Source organism: Oncorhynchus kisutch, linkage group LG14 (assembly GCF_002021735.2).
Source record: "Oncorhynchus kisutch isolate 150728-3 linkage group LG14, Okis_V2, whole genome shotgun sequence".
Taxonomy (NCBI): domain Eukaryota; kingdom Metazoa; phylum Chordata; class Actinopteri; order Salmoniformes; family Salmonidae; genus Oncorhynchus; species Oncorhynchus kisutch.
The window spans coordinates 25,870,805-25,896,197 of record NC_034187.2 but is presented as its reverse complement, the minus strand read 5'-3'; the positions used below and the strand labels follow the sequence as shown (position 1 = coordinate 25,896,197).

At 43.9% G+C, this 25,393-nt stretch overlaps 2 protein-coding genes across 5 annotated transcripts in view; both read left to right on the top strand.

The window, feature by feature from the left end:
- Positions 1–12,623, top strand: part of LOC109904100 (lateral signaling target protein 2 homolog) — a 52,027-nt gene extending 39,404 nt beyond the window's left edge. Inside the window, exons 4-14 of one of the 4 annotated variants that reach the window (XM_020501230.2) lie at positions 4,415–4,617; positions 4,730–4,819; positions 4,951–5,040; positions 5,131–5,232; positions 5,431–6,918; positions 7,211–7,309; positions 7,614–7,777; positions 9,562–9,672; positions 9,809–9,910; positions 10,024–10,127; positions 10,226–12,623. In XM_020501230.2, the coding sequence (XP_020356819.1) occupies positions 4,415–4,617; positions 4,730–4,819; positions 4,951–5,040; positions 5,131–5,232; positions 5,431–6,918; positions 7,211–7,309; positions 7,614–7,777; positions 9,562–9,672; positions 9,809–9,910; positions 10,024–10,127; positions 10,226–10,357 (2,685 nt within the window). In that variant the 3' untranslated portion in view covers positions 10,358–12,623. Of the gene's footprint in view, positions 1–4,414; positions 4,618–4,729; positions 4,820–4,950; positions 5,041–5,130; positions 5,233–5,430; positions 6,919–7,210; positions 7,310–7,613; positions 7,778–9,561; positions 9,673–9,805; positions 9,911–10,023; positions 10,128–10,225 lie in introns of all 4 variants that reach the window. The other 3 variants (XM_020501229.2, XM_031788126.1, XM_020501231.2) reach the window with 3 other exon arrangements.
- Positions 12,624–13,401: 778 nt separating this feature from the next.
- The window catches only part of LOC109903198 (fibroblast growth factor receptor-like 1), a 67,181-nt gene continuing 55,189 nt past the window's right edge, over positions 13,402–25,393 (top strand). The window contains exons 1-2 of the mRNA XM_020499844.2: positions 13,402–13,761; positions 16,330–16,425. Of these exons, the coding sequence (XP_020355433.1) occupies positions 16,341–16,425 (85 nt within the window). The 5' untranslated portion in view covers positions 13,402–13,761; positions 16,330–16,340. The remainder of the gene's footprint in view (positions 13,762–16,329; positions 16,426–25,393) is intronic.

Genomic DNA, 25,393 nt, shown 5'->3' with positions numbered 1-25,393 from the left:
ACGGGGAGTGTGGCTAAGTCAGGTAGGAGACCTGAGCCAACTCCCCGTGCTTACCGTGGAGAGAGGTGGACCGGGCAGGCACCGTGTTATGCCGTGAGGCGCACGGTGTCCCCGGTGCGCAGGCATAGCCTTCCGGAATCTCCCGCCTGTCCGGTGCTACCGGAATCTCCCGTCCATTCGGGACCCGTTGCTAGGGTCCCCAGTCCGAGGTCGGCGGCGAGAGTCACCGCCCTAAAGAGGCCACGGAGGCGGGTTAAGAGGCTGACAAAGACTATGGTGGAGTGGGGTCCACGTCCCGTGCCAGAGCCGCCACCACAGACAGACGCTCACCCAGACCCTCCTCTATAGGTTCAGGTTTTGGGGGGGGGGGGGGGGGGGGTACTGTCCCGTTCTGACCTTAGTTCCTTTGTTTTGTCTTTGTTTTAGTATGGTCAGGGCGTGAGTTGGGGTGGGCAGTCTATGTTCTTTTTTCTATGATTTGGGATTTCTGTGTTTGGCCTGGTATGGTTCTCAATCAGAGGCAGCTGTCAATCGTTGTCCCTGATTGAGAACCATACTTAGGAAGCCTGTTTTCACCCTTGAGTTGTGGGTGATTTTTTTCTGTTGATTGTTGGTATCTGCACCAGACAGAACCGGGTTCTCTTTATTGTTTTTGTTCAGTGTTCATTTACTTTATTAAAAAGATGGACACTTACCACGCTGTGCATTGGTCCTCCCCTTCTTCCACCAACTACGGCCGTGACAAAATGACACTGTGAAGATGCTTGAGGAAACGGGAACAAAAGTATCTATATCCACAGTAAAACAAGTTCTATATCGACATAACCTGAAAGGCCGCTCAGCTCCAAAACTGCCATAAAAAAGCCAGACTAAATCAAATCAAAAAAAATTTGTCACATACACATGGTTAGCAGATGTTAATGCGAGTGTAGCGAAATGCTTGGGCTTCTAGTTCCGACAATGCAGTACTACGGTTTGCAACTGCACATGGGGACAAAGATCGTACTTTTTGGAGAAGTGTCCTCTGGTCTGATGAAACAAAAATAGAACTGTTTGGCCATAATGACCATCGTTGTGTTTGGAGGGAAGCACGGGGGTGGCAGCATCATGTTGTGGGGGTGCTTTGCTGCAGGAGGGACTGGTGCACTTCACATAATAGATGGCGGGAAAATTATGTGGATATATTGAAGCAACATCACAAGACATCAGTCAGGAAGTTAAACTTGGTCGCCAATGGGTCTTCCAAATGAACAATGACCCCAATCATACTTCCAAAGTTGACTTAAGGACAACAAAGTCAAGAGGGCTTAAGGACAACAAAGTCAAGGTATTGGAGTGGCCATCACAAAGCCCTGACCTCAACCCTAAAGAATATTTGTGGGCAGAACTGAAAAAGCGTGCGCGAGCAAGGAGGCCTACAAAACTGCCTCAGTTACACTAGCTCTGTCAGGAGGAATGGGCCAAAATTCACCCAACTTATTGTGGGAAGCTTGTGGAAGGCTACCTGAAACGTTTGACCCAAGTTAAACAATTCGAAGGCAATGCTACCAAATACTAATTGAGTGTTTGTAAACTTCTGACCCACTGGGAATGTGATGAAAGAAATAAAAGCTTAAATAAATCCTTCACTCTACTATTATTCTGACATTTCACATTCTTAAAATATAGCGGTGATCCTAACTGACCTAAGTGTAACGGTTGTCTTCGGTGGAAGGGGAGGAGGACCAAAGCGCAGCGTGGTATGTGTTCATGATATACACTGCTCAAAAAAATAAAGGGAACACTTAAACAACACAATGTAACTCCAAGTCAATCACACTTCTGTGAAATCAAACTGTCCAGTTAGGAAGCAACACTGATTGACAATAAATTTCACATGCTGTTGTGCAAATGGAATAGACAACAGGTGGAAATTATAGGCAATTAGCAAGACACCCCCAATAAAGGAGTGGTTCTGCAGGTGGTGACCAAAGACCACTTCTCAGTTCCTATGCTTCCTGGCTGATGTTTTGGTCACTTTTGAATGCTGGCGGTGCTTTCACTCTACTGGTAGCATGAAACGGAGTCTACAACCCACACAAGTAGCTCAGGTAGTGCAGCTCATCCAGGATGGGACATCAATGCGAGCTGTGGCAAGAAGGTTTGCTGTGTCTGTCAGCGTAGTGTCCAGAGCATGGAGGCGCTACCAGGAGACAGGCCAGTACATCAGGAGACGTGGAGGAGGCCGTAGGAGGGCAACAACCCAGCAGCAGGACCGCTACCTCCGTCTTTGTGCGAGGAGGAGCACTGCCAGAGCCCTGCAAAATGACCTCCAGCAGGCCACAAATGTGCATGTGTCTGCTCAAACGGTCAGAAACAGACTCCATGAGGGTGGTATGAGGGCCCGACTTCCACAGGTGGGGGTTGTGCTTACAGCCCAACACCGTGCAGGACGTTTGGCATTTGCCAGAGAACACCAAGATTGGCAAATTCGCCACTGGCGCCCTGTGCTCTTCACAGATGAAAGCAGGTTCACACTGAGCACGTGACAGACGTGACAGAGTCTGAAGACGCTGCGGAGAACATTCTGCTGCCTGCAACATCCTCCAGCATGACCGGTTTGGCGGTGGGTCAGTCATGGTGTGGGGTGTCATTTCTTTGGGGGGCCGCACAGCCCTCCATGTGCTCGCCAGAGGTAGCCTGACTGCCATTAGGTACCGAGATGAGATCCTCAGACCCCTTGTGAGACCATATGCTGGTGCGGTTGGCCCTGGGTTCCTGCTAATGCAAGACAATGCTAGACCTCATGTGGCTGGATTGTGTCAGCAGTTCCTGCAAGAGGAAGGCATTGATGCTATGGACTGGCCCGCCCGTTCCCCAGACCTGAATCCAATTGATCACATCTGGGACATCATGTCTCGCTCCATCCACCAACGCCACGTTGCACCACAGACTGTCCAGGAGTTGGCGGATGCTTTAGTCCAGGTCTGGGAGGAGATCCCTCAGGAGACCATCCGCCACCTCATCAGGAGCATGCCCAGGCGTTGTAGGGAGGTCATACAGGCACGTGGAGGCCACACACACTACTGAGCCTCATTTTGACTTGTTTTAAGGACACTACATCAAAGTTGGATCAGCCTGTAGTGTGGTGTGACTCCAAATCCAGACCTCCATGGGTTGATAAATTTGATTTCCATTGATCATTTTTGTGTGATTTTGTTGTCAGCACATTCAACTACGTAAAGAAAAAAGTATTTAATAAGAATATTTCATTCATTCAGATCTAGGATGTGTTATTTTAGTGTTCCCTTTATTTTTTTGAGCAGTGTATTTTAATGAAATATCACTGGACACAGAAAACAAAAGGAACAAGAGAAATAAATGAAAACCGACACAGTCCTGTGTGGAACTAACACTGACACTGACAAATAATCACCCACAAAACACAGGTGGGAAAAGGCTACCTAAGTATGGTTCTCAATCAGAGACAACAAACGACACCTGCCTCTGATTGAGAACCATACCAGGCCAAACACAAACACAACATAAAAATAAATAAAAATAACAGACTACCCACCCCAACTCACGCCCTGACCAAACTAAAACAAAGACATAACAAAGGAACTAAGGTCAGAACGTGACACTAAGACAGGGAATTTTTACTTGGATTAAATGTATTTGGCTAAGGTGTATGTAAACTTCCGACTTCAACTGTACATCATCAGCCAAATGCCCCTCTCTGAGTGGGGCTATGGCTGCCTCGGCACACTTCGTAAAGACACAAGGTGACAGTGAGAGTCCGAAAGGGAGTCCCAGAAAAGCGAATCTGAGAAAGTTCTTGTGAGGAGGGTATATTGAGATGTGAAAGTAAGCGTCCTTCAGGTCGACGAATACGAACAAATCGCCTGGTCGCACAGAACGTAGCAGAGCAGTGCGTGTCAACATTCTGAACATGTACTTTCTCATGTGCCTGTTCAGAACACGTAGATCTAGGATTGGGCGTATGCCGCCCCCCTTTTTTGGAACCTGGAAATATCTTGAGTAAAAACCGCAGTGGCTTTGCTCTGGAGGAACAATTCTTATTGCCCTTTTCCCTATTAGCGATGTGATTTCCTCCCGGAGTACACACGCTGATTCCTGAGTGTATATGATTCCATTGAATTGAGGCGGGTGACAGCGAATTCTAGTCTGTATTCCCTGTCTATCGTGCCCTGTACCCAGTTTGACACTGCTCATGCCAACCAGTTCTCTCTCCGCTCCAAGAGAGGGTCGACCGGGTCCCCCCCCACGTTCAGCCAATCATGGCTGGAGTAGTGTAATAAAGGCTTCAGACGAATACGCTGGAGAAGTATCCCATAAGTGAAATAGAGAAACGAATACTTGAAAGAGAACTGTTAAATAACACAAGTCATTCTCTCTCCATCTCTGTGTGTAGTGTCTGGCTGCAGGCTCCATCATCATGAACAGGGAGATCGAGAGTATGGCCATGAGGCCTCTAGCCAAGGACCTGACCCATAGTCTGGAGGAAGTCCGAAACATCACGAGAGACCAGGCCCTCAGAGACCTCAACTTATACACTGACCGCATGAGGGACGCGCTACGCCACTTCGACAGCCTCTTTGCTGAGTTTGAGCTCAGGTAGCTATAGGACATCAACATCTTTAGCTTTTGGACATCATCAACAACAACATATTTGACTGTATTTACGTATTTTGTTTTACACAATTCCCTCTATCTCCTCTTCTGTCAGCTATGTGTCAGCCATGGTGCCTGTGAAGTCTCCCAAAGAATACTATGTTCAGCAGGAGGTGATTGTGCTCTTCTGTGAGACTGTGGATAGGTGAGTTGTATGCAGGGGCAACAGAGGAATAGAGACGAGTGATGTCACAGGAGATGCAGGGTTTAGTAAATTTTTTAAATGGTTGGCCAATATTATTTCACATCCTCTCGTCTTTGTTGTTTTTGTCTCAGGGCGCTCAAGCTGGGCTATCTCAGCCAAGACATGATCGATGACTATGAACCCGCTCTGATGTTTACAATCCCCAGACTAGCCATTGTGTGGTAAGTGTTTTCTCCTCTGTCTCCATCTTCCTCTTCTTCCTAGAAGTCTGATACTAATAACATGTTATAATCCCCCTGTCTCTCCCTCAGTGGTCTGGTGGTGTACGGTGAAGGTCCACTCAACCTGGATAGGAAACCAGAGGACATGTCTGAGCTCCTCCGGCCTTTTCGCACTTTACTGAAGAAGATCAGGTACCGTAAAGAGGATACACATATAGATTGTCTTCTGTATTTAATCATAGAAAATAGTTCTGTCATTCACAACAATCTTTTGAACATCAGTCTCAAGAACCTGGGCAAACAATCTAAAGGTCATGGGCCACTACCATCCTCATTGAGGGATCATTTTAGGCTGGTAAGTATGTTGTTAAGGTTGTGTTATTCCCATAGGGACCTGCTGCAGACCCTGTCAGAGGAGGAGTTGTTGACGCTGGAGCGGAGCCTTTGTATCTCTCAGGACGGGGAGTTCCCCTTGGTCCCTGAGTGCCCACCCACACCCACCCCAACCCCCACCATAGCCCCAGACCTCCCTTCATCCAGCAGCCCCACCAGCGACACTGGTGAGGAGGGGAGCGAGGAGGAGAGAGTGCAGCAACAGGAGGTGCTGTCTCTGTGCATCTCCCACATCCAGGAGGAGGAGGACAGGGAGTGGGAGGAGGTGAAGCGGGAGAGGGAGCAGGGTTCTCTGTGTGAGGAGGTGGAGGAGGCAGACCTGGCCTGCTCCATGCAATATGATGAGGAGGAGATCGAACAGCTCAACATGATGGTGTACCGTGTGGGGGATGAGATGTCCACGCTGCTGTCCCCTCCCAGCCAGGGCCAGTCCCCGGCCCACCGCCCCAACAGAGGGGGCTCCAGCGGGGGCTCCAGCACCGAGGCCTCCCCCCTCCGGTTCCTGGTGGGCCGGGGAAGGACAGGTCTCTACCATGAGGAGGAGGACAGAGTCTTCTTCATGGAGGACCTGGATGCAGGAGGGGACATTGTGACCAGCAGCCGTTTGACCTCGCCTTCCAAAGCCCCTCAGCCCTCCTTGCCTCAGCCCCACAGACCTGGCCTCCTGACAGACTCAACCAGGAATGGCTGGTCCACTGATGCTCAGTCAGATCCGTCCCAGCAGCCCCAAAACATGCCCCCACAGTGCCCAAACACCAAGCGACCAGGCCCCACCCCCGGCCTGGAGCCCTTGCCCTACACTAACGGCTGGGAGGTGGGCCTGGAGGGGGGCGAGACTGCTGAAGTCATTGCACACCGTATGGGAGGGATGAAGCTCTCGGCCACGGTCATCTTCAATCCCGGGTCCCCCAGCCTGACTGAGCTGGCTGTGGACAAGCTGCTCCTGCCCCGCCCCCCCCTCTCCTCAGCTACAGAGCCCTGCGGCCCCCTGGTGGCCACCCACTGCCTGCTCAACTCCTGTGTCTGCTGCGGCAGCTGTGAAGACGGCCATGATGACACCCTCACCATGGACAACACAGGGCTGGGGATGGACCTGGGGTTGGACAAACACTGCAAGCCCCATCCACCACACAGCTCTGTCATCCAGTCCTCTGCCTGTCGCCTGGCCTCCTCAGGACACAACTTACATAGGAAGGGGGACTCTCCCCCCCAGCTGACGCCCCCCTCCTCCCGCTGCTCCTTAGAGCCTCCTCCAGGGGAGGAGGAAGGGGACCAGCGCTGTGACAAGTGCCTGGTGGTGGTGGCCCCGGGATCTCAGCAGGGCCTGGGCCAGGACAGCAGCTCCAATGGAGTAAGGGGAGCCCCAGAGCCCTGTGTCCACCAGTGGAGGACAGTGAGGAGGCCTCAGGCCAGCGGGGGAAGGGACAGGACGGGAACCAGACAGACAGACGGGGAGTCCAAGGAAGAGAGCAAGAAGAACACTAGGTATGAGCATATGTACTATAGGTGTGTGTTTGGGTGATGTATTATCAGCGCTCCCCTTCAAAGCAGGTAGGCCTCAACAACAGTCATTTACATATCTGTGGAAAGCAAACTTCCTCCATGTCTCTCTGGCTAATTGAACCAGGATCTTGTCATCCACTTGTTGTTTTATGTTCTAGTTGCTATTTGCACTTGGCTTTATGCTACTTTTGTGCCCATCATAATGTTCACAGATCCCGTTTTATGTTGCCCATATGTTATCGGTTTATTATTTTATTTAATGATTTATTCCCAGTTTTTTCCAGGACTCTCCTCTCAGCTCAGTCTCCAGTAGTGACTGTGAGAGTGTGTCTGTCACCACATGTAGTCTGTCCAGCAGTGCTTACACAGCCAGGTAACCGCTGGCCGTGTGTGTGTTTCTGTTTCGTACATCCCCATGTTACAGCTTATGTTAGTACTATAACCCTTGCCCATCTCTATTTCACTCACTTTGAGATTGAAATCAACCAAAACCCCTATAGTACGATGCATATTCAAGTGCAGTACACAATATGCTGGTGAACAGTGTTTCTGTGTTTATAACAATGACAATATGACAGTACCTCCTCTCTCCCTCCATCCTCCCTCTCCCTTCACTGGATCTCTCTCTCCCGTTCTCACTCTCTCTCTTGTACGTGCGCTCCCCCTCTCTCCTCCAGCCCTGTCAGCAGTCTTACCACGAGCTCAGGGACGTCAGAGGATCTGGACCACCATGAGATCCAGCTGGCCCTGCAGGCTGCTAAGATGGCCGCCAGGAACAAGATCCGCTCGCGCTTCCACAGCAGCAGTGACCTCATCCACCGCCTCTTCGTCTGCATATCGGGTATGACACACTCCCTCTCTCTCTGAGGGTATGACTATCTGTCCAAGGATATTACTCTCCAAGGGTATAGCTGTGGTTTGATGGGGTAAATCAGTCTATGTTTCTCATGTTTTTCTTTCTTTTTACTCTGAAAGACAATGAAATCATGCTTTTGTTGCTTAACCAGTATGCACTCCTCTTCACTCCACCCCATAGTGCTTCTCTATTTATTACAAATGATTTGCTGCTAGTCTTACAAGAAGCTAAAATGACCATGTAGGCTGATGACTACACATCAGCACCCACAGCCAGTGAGCTCACTGAGACTCTTAGCAAGGAGTTACAGTCAGTGTCAAAATGGGTAATGACCAAATAACTGGTCTTAAATACATCTAAAACCTTCCTCTTAGACCTCAACCTCAGCTGGAGTTTGACATAAAGGGTGTGCCCATTGAAGAAGTTGAAGTCCTAGGAGTAACATTGGATAGTCCGTTATCACGGTCAAGTCATATTGACAAAGTTGCTGTGATGATGGGGAGAGGTAGGTCTGTTTATAAAAATATTTTCTGTGTTTTTGACACACAGATCAACTAATTGTTCAGGCTCTGATCTTGTCCCATCTTGATGACTGTACGGTAATGTGGTCAGGTGCAGCAGAGAAAGACCTTGTAAAACTGCAGCGGGCTCAAAACAAAGCAGAACGCCTTGCCCTTAACTGTACACAGAACTAACAACAACATGCATGATCGTTTTTCATGGTTGAGAAATTGACTACTACTATTGACTAGGAAACGTGTGTGTGTGTTGGAAATGCCTAAACACTTGTATAATCTATTTGCATACACTTCAAACAGACATCCATACTCCACCAGACACTCCACTATGGGTTTCTTCACAGTACCCAAACCAAAAACAGATGGAATGTGTCGCTCAGTTATGTATAGAGCCATGACATCGTGGAATGCTCTGTCACCAGAGGTTACTCAGTTATGTATAGAGCCATGACATCGTGGAATGCTCTGTCACCAGAGGTTACTCAGTTATGTATAGAGCCATGACATCGTGGAATGCTCTGTCACCAGAGGTTACTCAGTTATGTATAGAGCCATGACATCGTGGAATGCTCTGCCACCAGAGGTTACTCAGTTATGTATAGAGCCATGACATCGTGGAATGCTCTGTCACCAGAGGTTACTCAGTTATGTATAGAGCCATGACATCGTGGAATGCTCTGCCACCAGAGGTTACTCAGTTATGTATAGAGCCATGACATCGTGGAATGATCTGTCACCAGAGGTTACTCAGTTATGTATAGAGCCATGACATCGTGGAATGCTCTGTCACCAGAGGTTACTCAGTTATGTATAGAGCCATGACATCGTGGAATGCTCTGTCACCAGAGGTTACTCAGTTATGTATAGAGCCATGACATCGTGGAATGCTCTGCCACCAGAGGTTACTCAGGCAAAAAGAAAGATTTTAAAAAACATCTTGTATCACATCCTCTCCTCTCTCTATAGATCTAATTGAACTGTATATATGAATAGTGTGTAAATTGTATTTTTGTTGTCCCTTGGTGTCTTTACAATATATAGTACTTTGTCATGAATTTGTGCGTTTTATGTGGACCACGGGAAGAGTAGCTGCTGCATGTGCAGTAGCTAATAGGGATCCTAATAAACTAAACTCCAAAGGCTTTACACTGTGTTCCACAATACATTAGCCTACTGGGCTTTGCTCTTATCACATGTTCCACATTTGCACCACCGTTTCCTTGCATCTCACTGGTTCCTCTTGACCCCCAGGTGTTGCTGACCAACTGCAGACAAACTACGCGGCTGACCTTCGAAGCATTCTGAAGACACTGTTTGAAGTCATGGCTACCTCTGAGCAGGGGGACAATGACAAGCAGAAAGGTGGGAATCTTTATATTGACTTGCAGTAATGCCAAGGATCTTAGTGTACTTCTCCCAGTATGTTATTCTGTAATGTACTGTATACTGACAGAATGACCATGGTTATGACACAGCTGTGCTCTGTGTGGTTCAGCAGGTCCAGGGCTGCGCAGCGCCATGCTGGAAGACTGTGCTCTCTGTCAGGAGACCATCTCTTCCTCTGAGCTGGCAGCCAAGGCCCGGGAGGAACAGTTCGAAGGTCAGCACCTCGCCTTTCTCCTCAAAAATCACATACACACATATGCATGCATGCACAGTGACGCATGAATAAACAAGCACCACTATTAATGTGCCTATGCTTTTCCCCTGTAGACCCCCCAGACTGGGTTCCTGATGAGGAATGTGACTCCTGCATCACCTGTAAGGCCCCCTTCACAGTCATCCGCAGAAAGCATCACTGTAGGAGCTGTGGCAAGGTAACACAAAACACCTGCACAGATCTCGAAGTATTGTACTACGTAAAATAAATGGTAAACAATCAAATATACCTTGTTTGTTCAACGTGTCATTTCAGATCTTCTGCTCTCGCTGCTCCTCCCACTCAGCCCCGTTACCGCGGTACGGCCAGGTGAAGCCCGTTAGGGTGTGTACACACTGCTACATGTTCCACGTCACACCGTTCTACAGCGACAAGACTGGCATCTGACCCCTGCTGTACCAACAGACTCCCCCGCCTCCCTGCCCCCTGCCTCTACAGAAGCATATCCAGGGGATATGAGGCTATATTCAAAGTAAATCCCCAACTGCACAGAGCGACCTTAACGATCAACTTCATCACACTGCACGGCAAAGCAAAGCAAGGCAAGGCTTTGAAATAGGAGGACATGGATGAGAGCGCAGAGAGATGAAATAAGGTCGGATGTGAAGGCACATAAACTATGATTATACCCTTTCTGTTATTTTTGAGATGCTACTGCTGCCTGAAAGGGACCCACGGCGCCTGATGCTATGCTGTCCTCCTCCCCTCTGACTCACTGATGCCTGTCTGTGGAGGCAGAGGAAGAAGAAAGAAAACAACCGACTGGAAATAGGGTTTTGTACTGGCATGTTGCAAGGCTACTCTGGACAGGTCCAGTGCTTTAGGAACAGCTTCTAGGGCTGTTTGAAGCTGAAAAGAGAGAGAAAGCCTGTGGAACATTTCTGTTTTATTGCTTGTGTATAAAAAAAGGCCTTCTCACATCATGTCCTATGCTTTAGTGGGCTTCCCACACTTGTGCCAGAGCTCTCTCAGGGCTCCGATGTTAATTTAAAGAATGTAAGTCATAATAAACATGTAAATGAAGGATAATTATGTTGATAGTGATGATAATCTCCGCACCACTGATCTCACTTGTTTGGCCAAAATGGCTCTAAAGGTTTTAATTTTAGTTTGTCGTGTAATTCCTGATGCTGTAATGATGAGGAGGGGAAAGCAATCCTCACCAGGCTACCTATCAGCGAAGCAACAAAAAAAAGAGATTTACTCCTAGAATGGTTTAGGTATAGATTCCTCCCACGGAAATGTGTGGAGTTTTCAGCAATGCTTTAAACGGCAATGAATGTGTTATAACGTTTAAAGACATGGGATTTTGATTTTAGCGACCATGTCTCAAAGGACACTTAAGTTGTCTGGCCTTTTAATAACAATGTGGGCAGTGGCCATTGCTCTTTCAGTCATAACATTTCATGTTTTTAATGATTTATCTTGTTCCCTACCCACCCCAACCTTAACCGGTGTAACTCGTCAACGTCAACCTCTGAGATTGATTTGGTCACATCAGTCACTCTCTCAGGCATTGGATGCCCCCTAGTGGAGAGAGACTGTAAACTCCTACCACACATCATCAGCACCAAGATTATCTGTGATTATTAGAATCATGGAGTGCATATCACATACTAGTTAGAGGTTCATGAGGCTTGTCTCCCATCAGTTGGTTAAGGCAGCAATGTTGTTATTTTTCCCCTTCTGTGTATATTGTTGCAAAGCACATTTATCTTAAGTCATATTTTAACTCCGTGGTGGCACTGATCAAATCAAATCAAAGTTTATTTGCCGAATACAACCTTACAGTGAAATGCTTACAGGCTCTAACCAATGGTGCGAAAAAGGTGTTAGGTGAACAATGGTCAAGTAGCACTGATAGCACACTTATCTAGACAGGTGTCACTAGAATAGAGACACAACTCTCCGACTACACTAAGCAGGTCATTGGTGTACATTCTCATTATCTTGTTTACATACCAGCTGCTATTGCAGAAACATATGTGATCTGTAGTGAAATCAGTTAGAATATGTTACAAATATAGTCTCATACCATTAAGTTGTTAAAAATGTTTTGTTACATCCTAACCTGGTTATATACATTGTCTACATACCTCTCTGCACAATGTAGTACTGTTCCCAGTTGATAACTACTTCCTCTACTGTTACATCATCATATTCCTCTGATGCAGAGGGAACGCTTCCCCATCTGGGTTACAATGGAGAATGAGTTGGAGTTGATGTGGATAGAGGAATGGCCAATCTGACATAACTGTCTCAAACAACCATGGCTTTTTACACTTCAAGGCCACACCAGTTATATCAAATCTGCGCTGTCTTATAAGCTAATTCTCAGGCTTCATCTTGTCTAGACCACTCACTACTTATACAAGTTTTATTTTTATTGAGGAAAATATAAGAACTTTTAAGAGATTGTCATTTTAATTTTATAAAGAACAAAAGTAAATGATGTAAATGTATAAATCTATTACTCCTTTTTCTGTATAGAGGAATGATGCAGTAATTCAATGACTGGACGTCCTATTACTTCAGAGCTTGTTCTTATTTTGTAAAGGCTAGCTACATTTCAATAATAAGAGCTATGTGGAACATTGGGAAAATGTAATAATATGATTTAAATGTCATGAAAATTAAATGACTTCCTCTTTGAATAAGTGTTTATTGTCATTTATGTCTACATGTCATTGTTATTCTCTCAGGCAGGTGTGACATTTGTCAACTCGTCATTGATACATACTGTCTTGGAACTTGAGTGTAGACACCTTCAAGCACAACATGATCCAAAAGGATTTCATGGAACATTGGAACATGCCTCTTGTGACGTTCTCAGGGCAGATACATCCCAGTCCCACTGGGTGGCAGCACCTATTCATTTGATCCCTCATTGGCTGATATCTGACTGATAGTATGCAGTTGTTTAGTATTTATTAGGATCCTTATTACTTCCTGGGGTCGAAACAGGGTGTCTTCAGTATGTTATCCATACATTAACACAACTCACCCCTAACAATTTAAAATGTTTCCTTTTCATAATTCATTTTAATAAATTGATGTTATGGGCGTTGCTGAAAGTCTACTCTGTTTTGTTCTTCTGGAGTTAGGATAAAATTGCCTCAATGCTGAGGTCAGTGTTGTATTTTTCCTCCTAATGGTCAAGGTCAGGAATTAGGGAGGGAAACCTTATCATAGATCTGTTACAGGGGTGACGTTCACCCCTGATTGTCAGCACTGCAATTGTTTTAACTTACTGTGAATTATTTTGACAACTTTAAATTGAGGCATATACAATTACATATTTGACTCGTGTAGGGGCTATTGGATCGTGATAGTGAGAAATAAAGAGTTAATTTTGATAGTTACCCAGTCCTTATACGTGATTGGTCCAAAATTGAGAGCTGGGATTAGACAGCGCTGCCCTGCTAAATCTCGTAGTCGATGAAGTAGAGTCTACTGTAGATACAGATGGGATACAGACTTTAAAAACGATCTAACATTTCCAGTTTGTCGAGAAGTTAATTCAGCATTTTAATGGATACCTATGTGTGATAAATGTACGCATTTGATTGTATGCTTTGTCTGATTGACAGTTTTTCCATATAGCCGATCTATGCTGAAAGGATATACAGTCATGGAGCGATCATTAATTATAGTGGTGGTTAAGAAAGCGCCGATGAAATCGGCCACTGTCAATAAATAAATGGAGACTGCGAGGACTTGTATGAGAATGGGTAACAAGTGTTCTATAAAGAGGCTGATACGAGGTTAACTTCATTCACTGGAAACTTCAGGTATGTCATTCATAAAAAACATTGTTGTGCAAAAATATACAGGGCATATGACCGTTTTCACACGATTAAATGGTTGGCAATAGTTCATAGAAATATTATTTATTTAATTTACTGGATGTTATCTATTGGTTGCTTACCTATATAGTTTTATGGATAAAATTACTATTAAATTAATTTGCCATGATGTGTAATTTTTAGATATGGTAAAATGTTATATACAGTAATTAATGAATGAAAATGGTGACAGTTATACAATATAATACAGTTGTGTTTCAGATAAGAAATATTCATTTTTACTTGTAGTATTTGTTGAAACATAAGGGTCAGTCTGTGAGGGCAGCATAACTTGAATGAGTGTGCGCCATATTGACCACAGATACAGAGCCTTCAGAAAGTATTCATTCCCCTTGACTTATTCCACATTTTCTTTTTCCAGACTGAATTCAAAATGGGTTAATTTTTTTTTTTCTCTCTCACCCATCTACACACAATACCCCATAATGGCAAAGTGACGAAAAAGTTTGGTTTGACATTTTAGCTAATTTATTAAAAATGAAATACAGAGCTATCTCATTTACATAAGTATTCACACCCTTAAGTCAATACATGTTAAATCACCTTTGGCAGCAATTACAGCGGTTAGTTTTTCTGGGGAAATCTCTAAGAGCTTTGCACACCTGGATTGTACAACATGTGCACATTATTCTTTTAGAAATTCTTCAAGCTCTGTCAAGTTCGTTGTTTAATCATTGCTAGACAGCCATTTTCAAGTCTTGCCATAGATTTCCAACATTCAATGTCGTCTTGGTAAGCAACTCTAGTGTCTATTTGGCCTTGTATTTTAGGTTATTGCCTTGCTGAAAGGTGAATTTGTCTCCCAATGTCTGTTTGGAAAGCAGACTGAACCAGGTTTTCCTCTAGGGTTTTGCCTGTGCTTAGCACTATTCCGTTCGTTTTATCCTAAAACAAAATCCCTAGTCCATGCCGATGACAAGCATATCAATAACATGATTCAGCCACCACCATGCTTGATAATATGAAGAGTGGTACTCAGTGATGTGTTGTGTTTGGATTTGCCACAAACATAATGCTTTGTATTCAGGACATAAAGTACATTTCTTTGACACATTTTTTGCAGTTTTACTTTGGTACGTTGTTGCAAACAAGATGAATGTTTTGGAATAGTTTTTATTCTGTACAGATTTCGTTTTCAGTCTGTCATTTAGGTTAGTATTGTGGAGTAACTTCAATGTTGTTGATCCATCTTCAGACATCCCCTATCACGTCTGTTAAACTTTGTAATTGTTTTAAAGTCACCATTGGCCTCATGGTGAAATCCCTGAGCCACGGCAGCAGCTTCTCTTCCCGTGGTCCAGCAAAATTAAGGCAGTTATACAATTTTTTTAATATTACAATACATTTCACAACAGATTTCAGGCCTTTACACTACTATCACATATCTACAACACAAAATACGTATATGTGTGTGTGCGTGTCTCTTCACCGTCCCCGCTGTTCCATTTTTATCCGTTTTTTTTTACTTATCTGATTTTACTACTTGCATGAGTTGCTTGATGTGGAATTAGAGTTCCATGTAGTCATGGCTCTATATAGTACTGTGCGCCTCCCATTGTCTGTTCTGGACTTGGGGACAGTGAAGAGACCTCTGGTGGCATGTCTTGTGCCGTATACAACGTGGTCTGAGCTGTGTGCTAGTAGTTTAAACAGACAGCTTGGTGCTTTCAACATGTCAACACCTCTCACAAATACAAATAGTGATGAAGTCCATCTCTCCTTTACTTTGAGCCTGGAGAGATTGACATGCATATTATTGATGGGCCAATTGTAACTGACTGCAGCTCTTTGTTGAGTGTTGCAATGATTTCACTTGCTGTGGTAGCTGATGTGTATAGTGTTGTGTCATCAGCATACATAGACACACAGGCTTTTCTCAGAGCCAGTCGCAGGTCATTAGTAAAGATTGAAAAAGTAAGGGACCTAGACAGTTGCCCTGGGGCATGCCTGATTCTATCTGGATTATTTTGGAGAGGCTTCCATTAAAGAACACCCACCGTATTCTGTTAGAGAGGTAACTCTCGATCCACAATATAGCAGTGGATGTAAAGCAGGGTATTGTGTGTAGGCCAGAGACACAAAATCTCAATTTAATCCATTTTAAATTCAGGCTGTAACACAGCAGAATGTAGAAAAAGTCAAGGGCTGTGAATACTTTCTTAAGGCATTGTATATATTGAATATAGATAAATATACTCACACAAAGGGTACATATGTTATTGTGTCAATCAATCACATGATTTAAAAAATGTGCATAGCTGCACTATGCGTTTTCATTTATAAGAGAAATCCCCATGCATTTCAATTCCATTATGGCAGAAACCAACAGCCATGACACATAACTGTGTCGGACTGGTTGGAGCATATATGTTGTCCATATCATCTAACAAGGCAAACTGCTTTCCCTGGGGATGGATGTGAGTTCTGCTGTGTGCACTAATACAATCTGGAAGGCCTGAGTGTTTTTATATATTTTGACCGTATGTCTTTTAGATTTGGGGAACATGAAGTTGTCTTCAGTCAGAATGGGAGTCGTCAAGGTCATGTTGCTCATCTTTTTGGCCATTCTGTTGTCTGACTGTGCAAGGGGTGAGTAACATCTTTGGGATATTTATTTTATTTTTCTTAACTTTACTACCTTTCTTTCTGCCTTTCTTTCTTTTCTTTCTTTCTTTCTGCCTTTCTTTTCTTTCTTTCTTTCTTTCTTTCTTTCTTTCTTTCTTTCTGCCTTTCTTTCTTTCTGCCTTTCTTTTCTTTCTTTCTTTCTTTCTTTCTTTCTTTCTTTCTTTCTTTCTTTCTTTCTTTCTGCCTTTCTTTTCTTTCTTTCTTTCTTTCTTTCTTTCTGCCTTTCTTTCTGCCTTTCTTTCTTTCTTTCTTTCTTGCCTACACAGAGGGTCCAATCGTTTTAGTGAAATATTAGTAGATAAATTGGTTAGTCTAAGTTAGTTTGACTGCTGTGGCTTTTTGTTTACACGGAGAAAAGCTCAGTTGGCTCTAACTTCTTTACACTAAGAAGTAAGAGGGAAAAAGTAGAACAAAAACTCTAAACAGAACCCAAAATCAACAGTGGGGAAGTAGCGAGAAAACCAACCCAACTCCCCCCTTCAGTGTGGGATCTCTTCAGTCATGGCCATACAGTATGTGTGTGTGTGACTGTGTGTGCATGCACCACAGCTAAACCAAACATACACATCCATCAGCTTCCCAGGGTGAAAGTACACAAATCAGTCCAGCACTCCCAGGGTTGTTCCATCGATCAGACTGTCTCAGCATCACGTCTGTGTTTGTGTGTCTGTTTGTGTCTGTGTGTCTGTTTGTGTGTGATTCCCACAATCAGGGAGGAATAAGCCGGAAATCCGGAACCCTCCAACCAGGACTTCGGGAAAACCAGGAAAGTTGTTGAAAGTTCCCGGATTTTTGCAACCCTAACCATGACAGTGTCGTGTGCTATTGTTCAGACAACTGTCTGCATTGATTGAAATTGTTAAGACAAATGCAGAATGCATTGTATAATTATGTGTATCATTTCCACAATATCACCTGTCATCAACGGCTGAAAATGTCCAGAACAGTTCAGTAGAGTTTGAAAGTCAAAGAAAATAAATCACCTTTTCAATTTGAGGGCTTTGAAGCGTTCACAGACTTTTAGTGTGTTCTCCAGCCTCTTGAAGTGGTAAACCAGGCATCCTGTTCTATGCCTCTCTCCTTATTCTCAAACTCAGTATGGCAGCAAATGGAAGTAGAACCTGCATGTGGCTAACAGAGCATTGCAATACAGGGCAGGTGCGGGCCACTGCTGGGTTCGAGGGGGGCAGATTACATCTGGGATTACAGACAATGCCTTATTCACAGCAGGACAGGCGAGCATTCGCGATGCTGCTAAAGAGAAAGTGAACAAGACGTGGAGGCTAAATAAGATTAGACAGGCAATTATGTCTGTTTACAGATTTACACATGTCAGAGAAAGGATACAATTGCTGACTGCTGAGAGAAAAACAAGACATCCTAATCACACAGAGATTAACCAGTATATCAGCTAAAAAATAGTCATATCTAGTCTGCTTTTCATACTTTCTTTCTGAAAGTGATTGTAGAGGTATATACAAGTGTATTGTATCCAAGACAGAGAAAAATTAACATTTACTATTGTGAAACATCGTATTCTCCGTTTTAAGGGGCCAAGTTTTAATATACACTGAGTATTACATTTAGAACACTGGTTCTATCCATGACATAGACTGACAAGGGGATTTCAGGTGAAAGCTCTGATCTTTTATTGATGTCACCTGTTAAATCCACTTCAATCAGTGTAGATGAAGGGGAGGAGACAGGTTAAAGAAGGATTTTTAAGCCTTGAGACAATTGAGACATGGATTGTATGGATTGCAAGACAAAAGATTGTGTCTGTGTATGGGGTATGGTAGTAGGTCCAAGGCGCACCGGTTTGTTTGAAGAACTGAAACGCTGCTGAGTTTTTCATGCTCGACAGTTTGCCGTGTGTATCAAGAATGGTCCACCACCCAAAGGGCATCCAGCCAACTTGACACAACTGTGGGAAGCATTGGAGTCAACATGTGCCAACATCCCTGTAGAACCCTTTCGATACCTTGTAGAGTCCGTGCTCGACGAATTGAGGCTGTCTGAGGGAAAAGGGGAGGGGAGCGCAACTAAATATTAGGAAGGTGTTCCTAACCAGTGTATATTTTAGTTAATTACATGAAATAATTTAGTCAATTTAATGAAATAATCTATTGGACTAGGATTATTAGGATTATTTAGGATTATTTTAATCGTCAAGCATACTGCACTGCAGGGGGAAATTAAGTCTCCAGAATTTGATTGGAAAGTGGACTGGACAATCCCTTTGAGAGAATGATGTGACCACAAGCTCCCAGTTATGACACAATGTGATCCAAGTGTAACAACTTCACTGTTTGATATCCGATGAAATAAATGGTTTTGATTGAAGACATGGTTTTGTAGACAGAGTGTGTCCTGGCTGTAAAACTGTCCCTATAAAAGTTAGCATCATTGATAAAGGAAAATTGAATTATACAGGAGACAATCCTTTTGAGTTACGTGTGAAGATATAATAACATATTGGAAGTGTTTAGCGGTTTTATCAGGTATTATATAAGCATTTAAAACTTTGCTAAGTCCAACTTAAAGGACACAAAATGATAATGAGCTTGCTGCTGTCAGTCACCTCACCATACAATATCTGATCATTTATCCCACTACGCCAGGCAAACCTAAGACACCCCCCAACCCCTACCCTTGTGTTCCCCCGAGCAGCTGTAGGAGGTGCTCAATGATGCGTCCCAGCAGAGCTTCTAATGTGGTGACAGGACTGGGGACCCCTGTGGTATAGTAACTGGAATGCAGCAGCCGGGACATATGGACCTGCTGTGTATTCTGCAGGCCTGCTCGGTGACAATGAGAGGATACAAGGTGTCCCTAGTACTTACCAGCATTCCCCCTCTGTCTGTCTGTCTCTGTCACACTCTCACACACACACACACACACACACACACAGGAATTATCACATGGCTCTTATAGGAAACATAATTGCATTGACATCTATACAAATTGTGTACTTTGTTTGTAGGCGAAGCCAGTAATTTTTGATGCAGACGAGTATACCGAATCAACATGTCACAAGTAGCATATTAGCTTGACATGAGAGTTTTTAACATCAGACAAATGTTTACTCATCTATACCTCCTGAGCCATCTGAATACATTTAGAGCATACAAACTGCTCAGCAACTCTTTTGGAAAATATACATTTTATAGGAGAGTTACATCATGGTTTTATAACAAGAAAGTACTTTTGGATAAATTGTATGCCGAGGGCCTTTAAAATCACAAGGCCATTTGGCTCTCAGTCAGTTTTCCATTTCCTTTAAACATAATGAGGCTAGTTTCCCAGTAACCAAATACCCCAAAGTCCTCTTATTTTTTGTAAATATGGCCCAAGTAGTAAGAAGGTAATGACACAGTGGTGTTCTGGCACATGAGCCCAGCTGGAGAAACAGAGGGAGAGTAGACCAAGGGGAGAGTGAGAGAGTGAGAGAAGGAGTGAGAGAGAGAGAGAGAGAGAGAGAGAGAGAAGAGAGAGAGAGAGAGAGAGAGAGAAGAGAGAGAGAGAGAGAAGAGAGAGAGAGAGAGAGAGAGAGAGAGAGAGAGAGAGAGAACAAGAGAGAGAACAAGAGAGAGAACAAGAGAGAGAAGAGAGAGGGGGGGGTCTAAACAGTATTGTAAAATCTTTGCTATGTGTTTGAGTAGTCCCCTCTGAAAACACTTGATTTATAAATGACAAATAAAATCAGTGTCATCAGATTCGCCCATTAAACACCAGAACTTAAATAGAGCGGATTCAGCATAAACCCACCAACACCCACAGACCCACCCAACTCAGTGCTGTCCGACCGATTGACATGCCACCTCTGAACTCTGCGGGGTTCTCCATGCCACTTTATGACCAAACAACAACCACTGCTCGCTCGCCATACCCCTTACACATGTCTCCCTTCTCTCTCTCCAGACCCTCTCTCTGCATTTCCTCCTGTTTATTACCAGTGTAAAGCCAGAGGAAGTGAACTAAGTTAATGTGCTGTCATTAAAACAAGGCATGGAGCTGACCTTTACTCCCACCCACCCTCACTCAGCTCCCCAATAGCTCCTATTTACTGAGTCTGGGACTGGGTCTATTTGCAGAGAACAATGGGCAGATTATTACATGCACTGGTCCCCCCAGTCGGACATAGCAGCACTAATTAATTTTAAACACTCTTCATCCCTGTAGACTAAGTTTATTTGCAGTCTATTAGAGTGTACTGAAAACCAGGGACTCATTTTACTGAGGGGCTGCGATTTAGAGGTGCGTGAGAAGGAGTTACGAGAGGGAGCTACGCTCAGGGTTTCATGTATAAGTGTGTCTTTATTCGTATGTATGTGTTTTATTAAGCACACAGCAATTGCTCTGTGAGAAGTTATGATAATGAAATACCCAAGGAGCAGAAATCTATTTAGAAACCCTAGAAGTATGAGTTACCAGCAGTGGTGTAAAGTACTTAAGTAAAAAATACTTTAAAGTAGTACTTTTTATTTAACTAGGCAAGTCAGTGAAGAACAAATGACGGCCTGTACTTTGCTATTTATATTTTTGACAACTTTTACTTTTACTTCACCACATTCCTAAAGAAAGTCATGTACTTTTTACTCCATACATTTTCCTTGACACCCAAAAGTACTCGTTACATTTTGAATGCTTAGCAGGACAGAAAATGCTCCAATTCAAACACTTATCAAGAGAACATCCCTGGTCATCCCTAATGCCTCTGATCTGGCGGACTCACTAAACACAAATGCTTTGTTTCTAAGTGGTGTCTGGGTGTTGGAGTGTGCCCATGGCTATCCGTAAATTTAAAAAACTAGAAAATTGTGCCATCTGATTCGCTTAATGTAAGGAATTTTTATTATTTGTACTTTTACTTGAGTCATTTTCTATGAAGGTATCTTTACTTTTACTCAAGTATGACAATTGGGTACTTTTTTCACCACTGGTTACCAGCTACAGCAACACTTAATCCCTCTCCAAAAGTTCCACCACTAATAGTTACTACTACATCAACTAGATTCAGCCGCGAGACGATATTTTGTTGAGCGGATGGTCGGGGGACCCGAAAATAATTGCAAATTATTTTGTAGACTGCAAATTGACCGCAAGAAGCTCAAACATATATAATATTTGACTGAAACATAATAATTTCAAACCTTGCTTACATTTGTATATATATATATATATATATATATATATATACAGTATATATATATATACAGTGGGGCAAAAAAGTATTTAGTCAGCCACCAATTGCAGCTGTAACCTTGTGAAGACTTACAGAAAACGTTTGACCTCTGTCATTGCCAACAAAGGGTTGGCAATGGATTTTTTTTCTCATTTTGTCTGTCATAGTTGAAGTGTACCTATGATGAAAATTACAGGCCTCTCTCATCTTTTTAAGTGGGAGAACTTGCACAATTGGTGGCTGACTAAATACTTTTTTGCCCCACTGTATATATAATATATGTACTTTTTTTGTTAAATTTTTTTGTTCAGAAAACTTGGGGGGACAAATAATACCACCCGTAGGCCTCCAGTTTGTGAACCCTGTACTACATCATACCACTACTACTACCACTGCAACTACTGTGTCTACGATTAACAAATACAGCTGCATCTATCATTACCACCACCACATACTGCTGCCCTTGGCAAATCTATGGAAGGGAGAGGAAGTCAAGGAATGGACCTGGAAGAGGAAGGTGTCAGACTTCACCCCACAGAGAGGAGAGAATGGAAAGAGCTATACGTGGTGATGAGGGAAATTGTGATAAGCAGCCATAATGGGGGTCAATTGCGTTTACTTTAGTGGGCCATAATCTGCATGAGCAACAGTGCCAGCTTTGACAGAGTTAATCAAATGAAATTTCTCACATGCACCAAATACAACCAACAATGCAGTTTTAAGAAAAATAAGAGTTAAGAAAATATTTATTAAATTAACTAAAGTTAAAAAAGTTACAATAAAATAACCATAATGAGGCTATATACAGGGGGTACCGGTACTGAGTCAATGTGCAGGGGTACAGGTTAGTCAAGGTAATTGAGGTAATATACATGTAGGTAGGGGTAAAGTGACTATGCATAGATATTAAACAGAGAGTAGCAGCAGCGTAAAAAAAAGGGGGGGGGGGGGGTCAATGCAAATAGTCCTGGCAGTCATTTGATTAGCTGTTCAGCAGTCTTATGGCTTGGGGGTAGAAGCTGTTAAGAAGCCTTTTGGAACTAGACTTGGTGCTCCAGTACCGCTTGCCGTGCGGTAGCAGAGAAAACAGTCTATGACTAGGGTGGCTGGGGTCTTTGGCAATTTTTAGGGCCTTCCTCTAACACTGCCTGGTATAGAGGTCCCGGATGGCAGGAAGCTTGGCCCCAGTGATGTACAGGGCCATACGCACTACACTCTTTAGCGCCTTGCAGTCGGAGGCTGAGCTGTTGCCATACCAGGACGTGATCCAACCAGTCGGGATGCTCTCGATGGTGCAGCTGTAGACATTTTTGAGGATCTGAGGACCCATACCAAATCTTTTCAATCTCTTGCGGAGGAATAGGCATTGTTGTGCCCTCTTCACGACTGTCTTGGTGTGTTTGGACCATGATAATTTGTTGGTGATGTGGACAACAAGGAACTTGAAGCTTTCATCCTACTCCACGACAGCCCAGTCGATGAGAATGGGTGTATGCTTGAGCACACAGTCGTGGATGAACAGGGAATACAGGAGGGGAATAAGCACGCACCCCTGAGGGGCCTCCATGTTGTGTTGTTGTGTTGTTGTCAATCCTTACCACCTATGAGTGGCCCGTCAGGAAGTCCAGGATCCAGTTGCAGAGGGAGGTGTTTAGTCCCAGGGTCCATAGCTTGGTGATAAGCTTTGAGGCCACTGTTGTGTTGAATGCTGAGCTGTAGCCAATGAACATCCTTCTCGCGTAGGTGTTCCTTTTGTCCAGGTGGGAAAGGGCAGTGTGGAGTGCAGTAGAGATTGAGTCATCTGTGGATCTGTTGGGGCTGTATGAGAATTGGAGTGGGTCTCAAATCAAATCCAATTTTATTGGTCACATACACGTGATTGGCAGATGCTATTGCGGTAATAGTAATATCTAACAAATTACACAACATATACCCAATACACACAAATCTAAGTAGGAATGAAGACTATATACATATATGGACGAGCGATGTCAGAGCGGAATGAACTAAGATACAGTAGAATAGTATAGAATACAGTATGTACATATGAGATGAGTAATGCAAGACATGAAAACATTATTAAGTGACTAGTGTTCCATTACTTAAAGTGGCCAGTGATTTCTAGTCTACGCATTAGTCTAGTCTAATGTGCTAGTGATGGCTGTTTAACAGTCTGATGGCCTTGAGATAGAAGCTGTTTTTCAGTCTTTCGGTCCCAGCTTTGATGCACCTGTACTGACCTCGCCTTTTGGATGATAGCGGAGTGAACAGGCAGTGGCTCGGGTGGTTGATGTCCTTGATGATCTTTTTGGACTTCCTGTGACATCGGGTGCTGTAGGTGTCCTGGAGGGTGGGTAGTTTGCCACCGGTAATGCGTTGGGCAGACCTGCAGAGCCTTGCAGTTGCGGGTGGTGCAGTTGCCATACCAGGCGGTGATACAGCCTGACAGAATGCTTTCAATTGTGCATCTGTAAAAGTTTGTGATGGTTTTAGGTGACAAGCCACATTTCTTCAGCCTCCTGAGGTTGAAGAGGCTTAGTTGCGCCTTCTTCATCACACCATCTGTGTGGGTGGTCCATTTCAGTTAGTCAGTGATGTGTACGTCAATAACTTGAAGCTTTCCACCTTCTCCACTGAACCCTCTGCTGCTGATCCTGAAGTCCACAATCATCTCCTGTCATGCCCTGATCTGTTTCACCTGTTCCTGTGATTGTCTCCACCCCCTCCAGGTGTCGCTTATTTTCCCTAGTGTATTTATCCCTGTGTTTCCTGTCTCTATGTGCCAGTTCGTCTTGTATGTTCAGCCAAGTCAACCAGTATGTTTTTCCCGTACTCCTTTTCTATTTTCTTGTTATTGTCCTCCCGGTTCTAACCCCTGCCTGACTCTGGACTTCTTTCCCGCCTGCCTGATCATCCTGCCTGCCCTGACCTTGATTCTGCCAACCCTTCGGTACCTATTGGACTCTGATCTGGTTTTGACCTTTTTGCCTGTCCACGACCATTCTCTTGCCTACCCCTTTGGATGAATAAATATTGTAAGACTCCAACCATCTGCCTCCTGTCTCTGCATCTGGGTCTTGCCTTGTGCCTTGATAATCTCCTTTGTTTTGTTGACGTTGAGTGAGAGGTTGTTTTCCAGACACCACACTCCCAGAGCCCTCACCTCCTCTCTGTTGGGTGTCTTGTCATCGTTGGTAATCAAACCTACTACTGTTGTGTCGTCTGCAACCTTGATGATTAAGTTGGAGGCGTGGTTGGCCACGCAGTTGTCGTGACGTTGTATTAGTGAATATGTTGCTCATCGAATGATTAAAAGTTTCTAATTGCGTGATTAACTGAATCAAGCAATTATTAACTCATTAACCTGGGAAACCATGGGAAAATACGTTTTTATTGAGTTTCTATTTCCCAAATTAACTCTAAGAATATCAGAATATTGATTTTACAACAGCTGCTAATTAATCAGTTACCTCTACAATCTCGTTCTGAACGTCGTATAATCCGTGAATCTGCACGGGCCCAGGTCTCACCAATGAGTTCGTACCACACCAATCTTAGTTGAATATTTTAAAATATTTTAAAATGATAAAAGATACACATACACAAAAAAACACATTATTGGCTATTGATTAGAACTTAGTATAACGGGCCAACACACTATGGCACGTGTTACCCAAAATGGGGATTTAAAAGAGAGAGAAAAAGAGAAAGTACACGAGAGAAATATACATTTGGGTGAATTTGTCA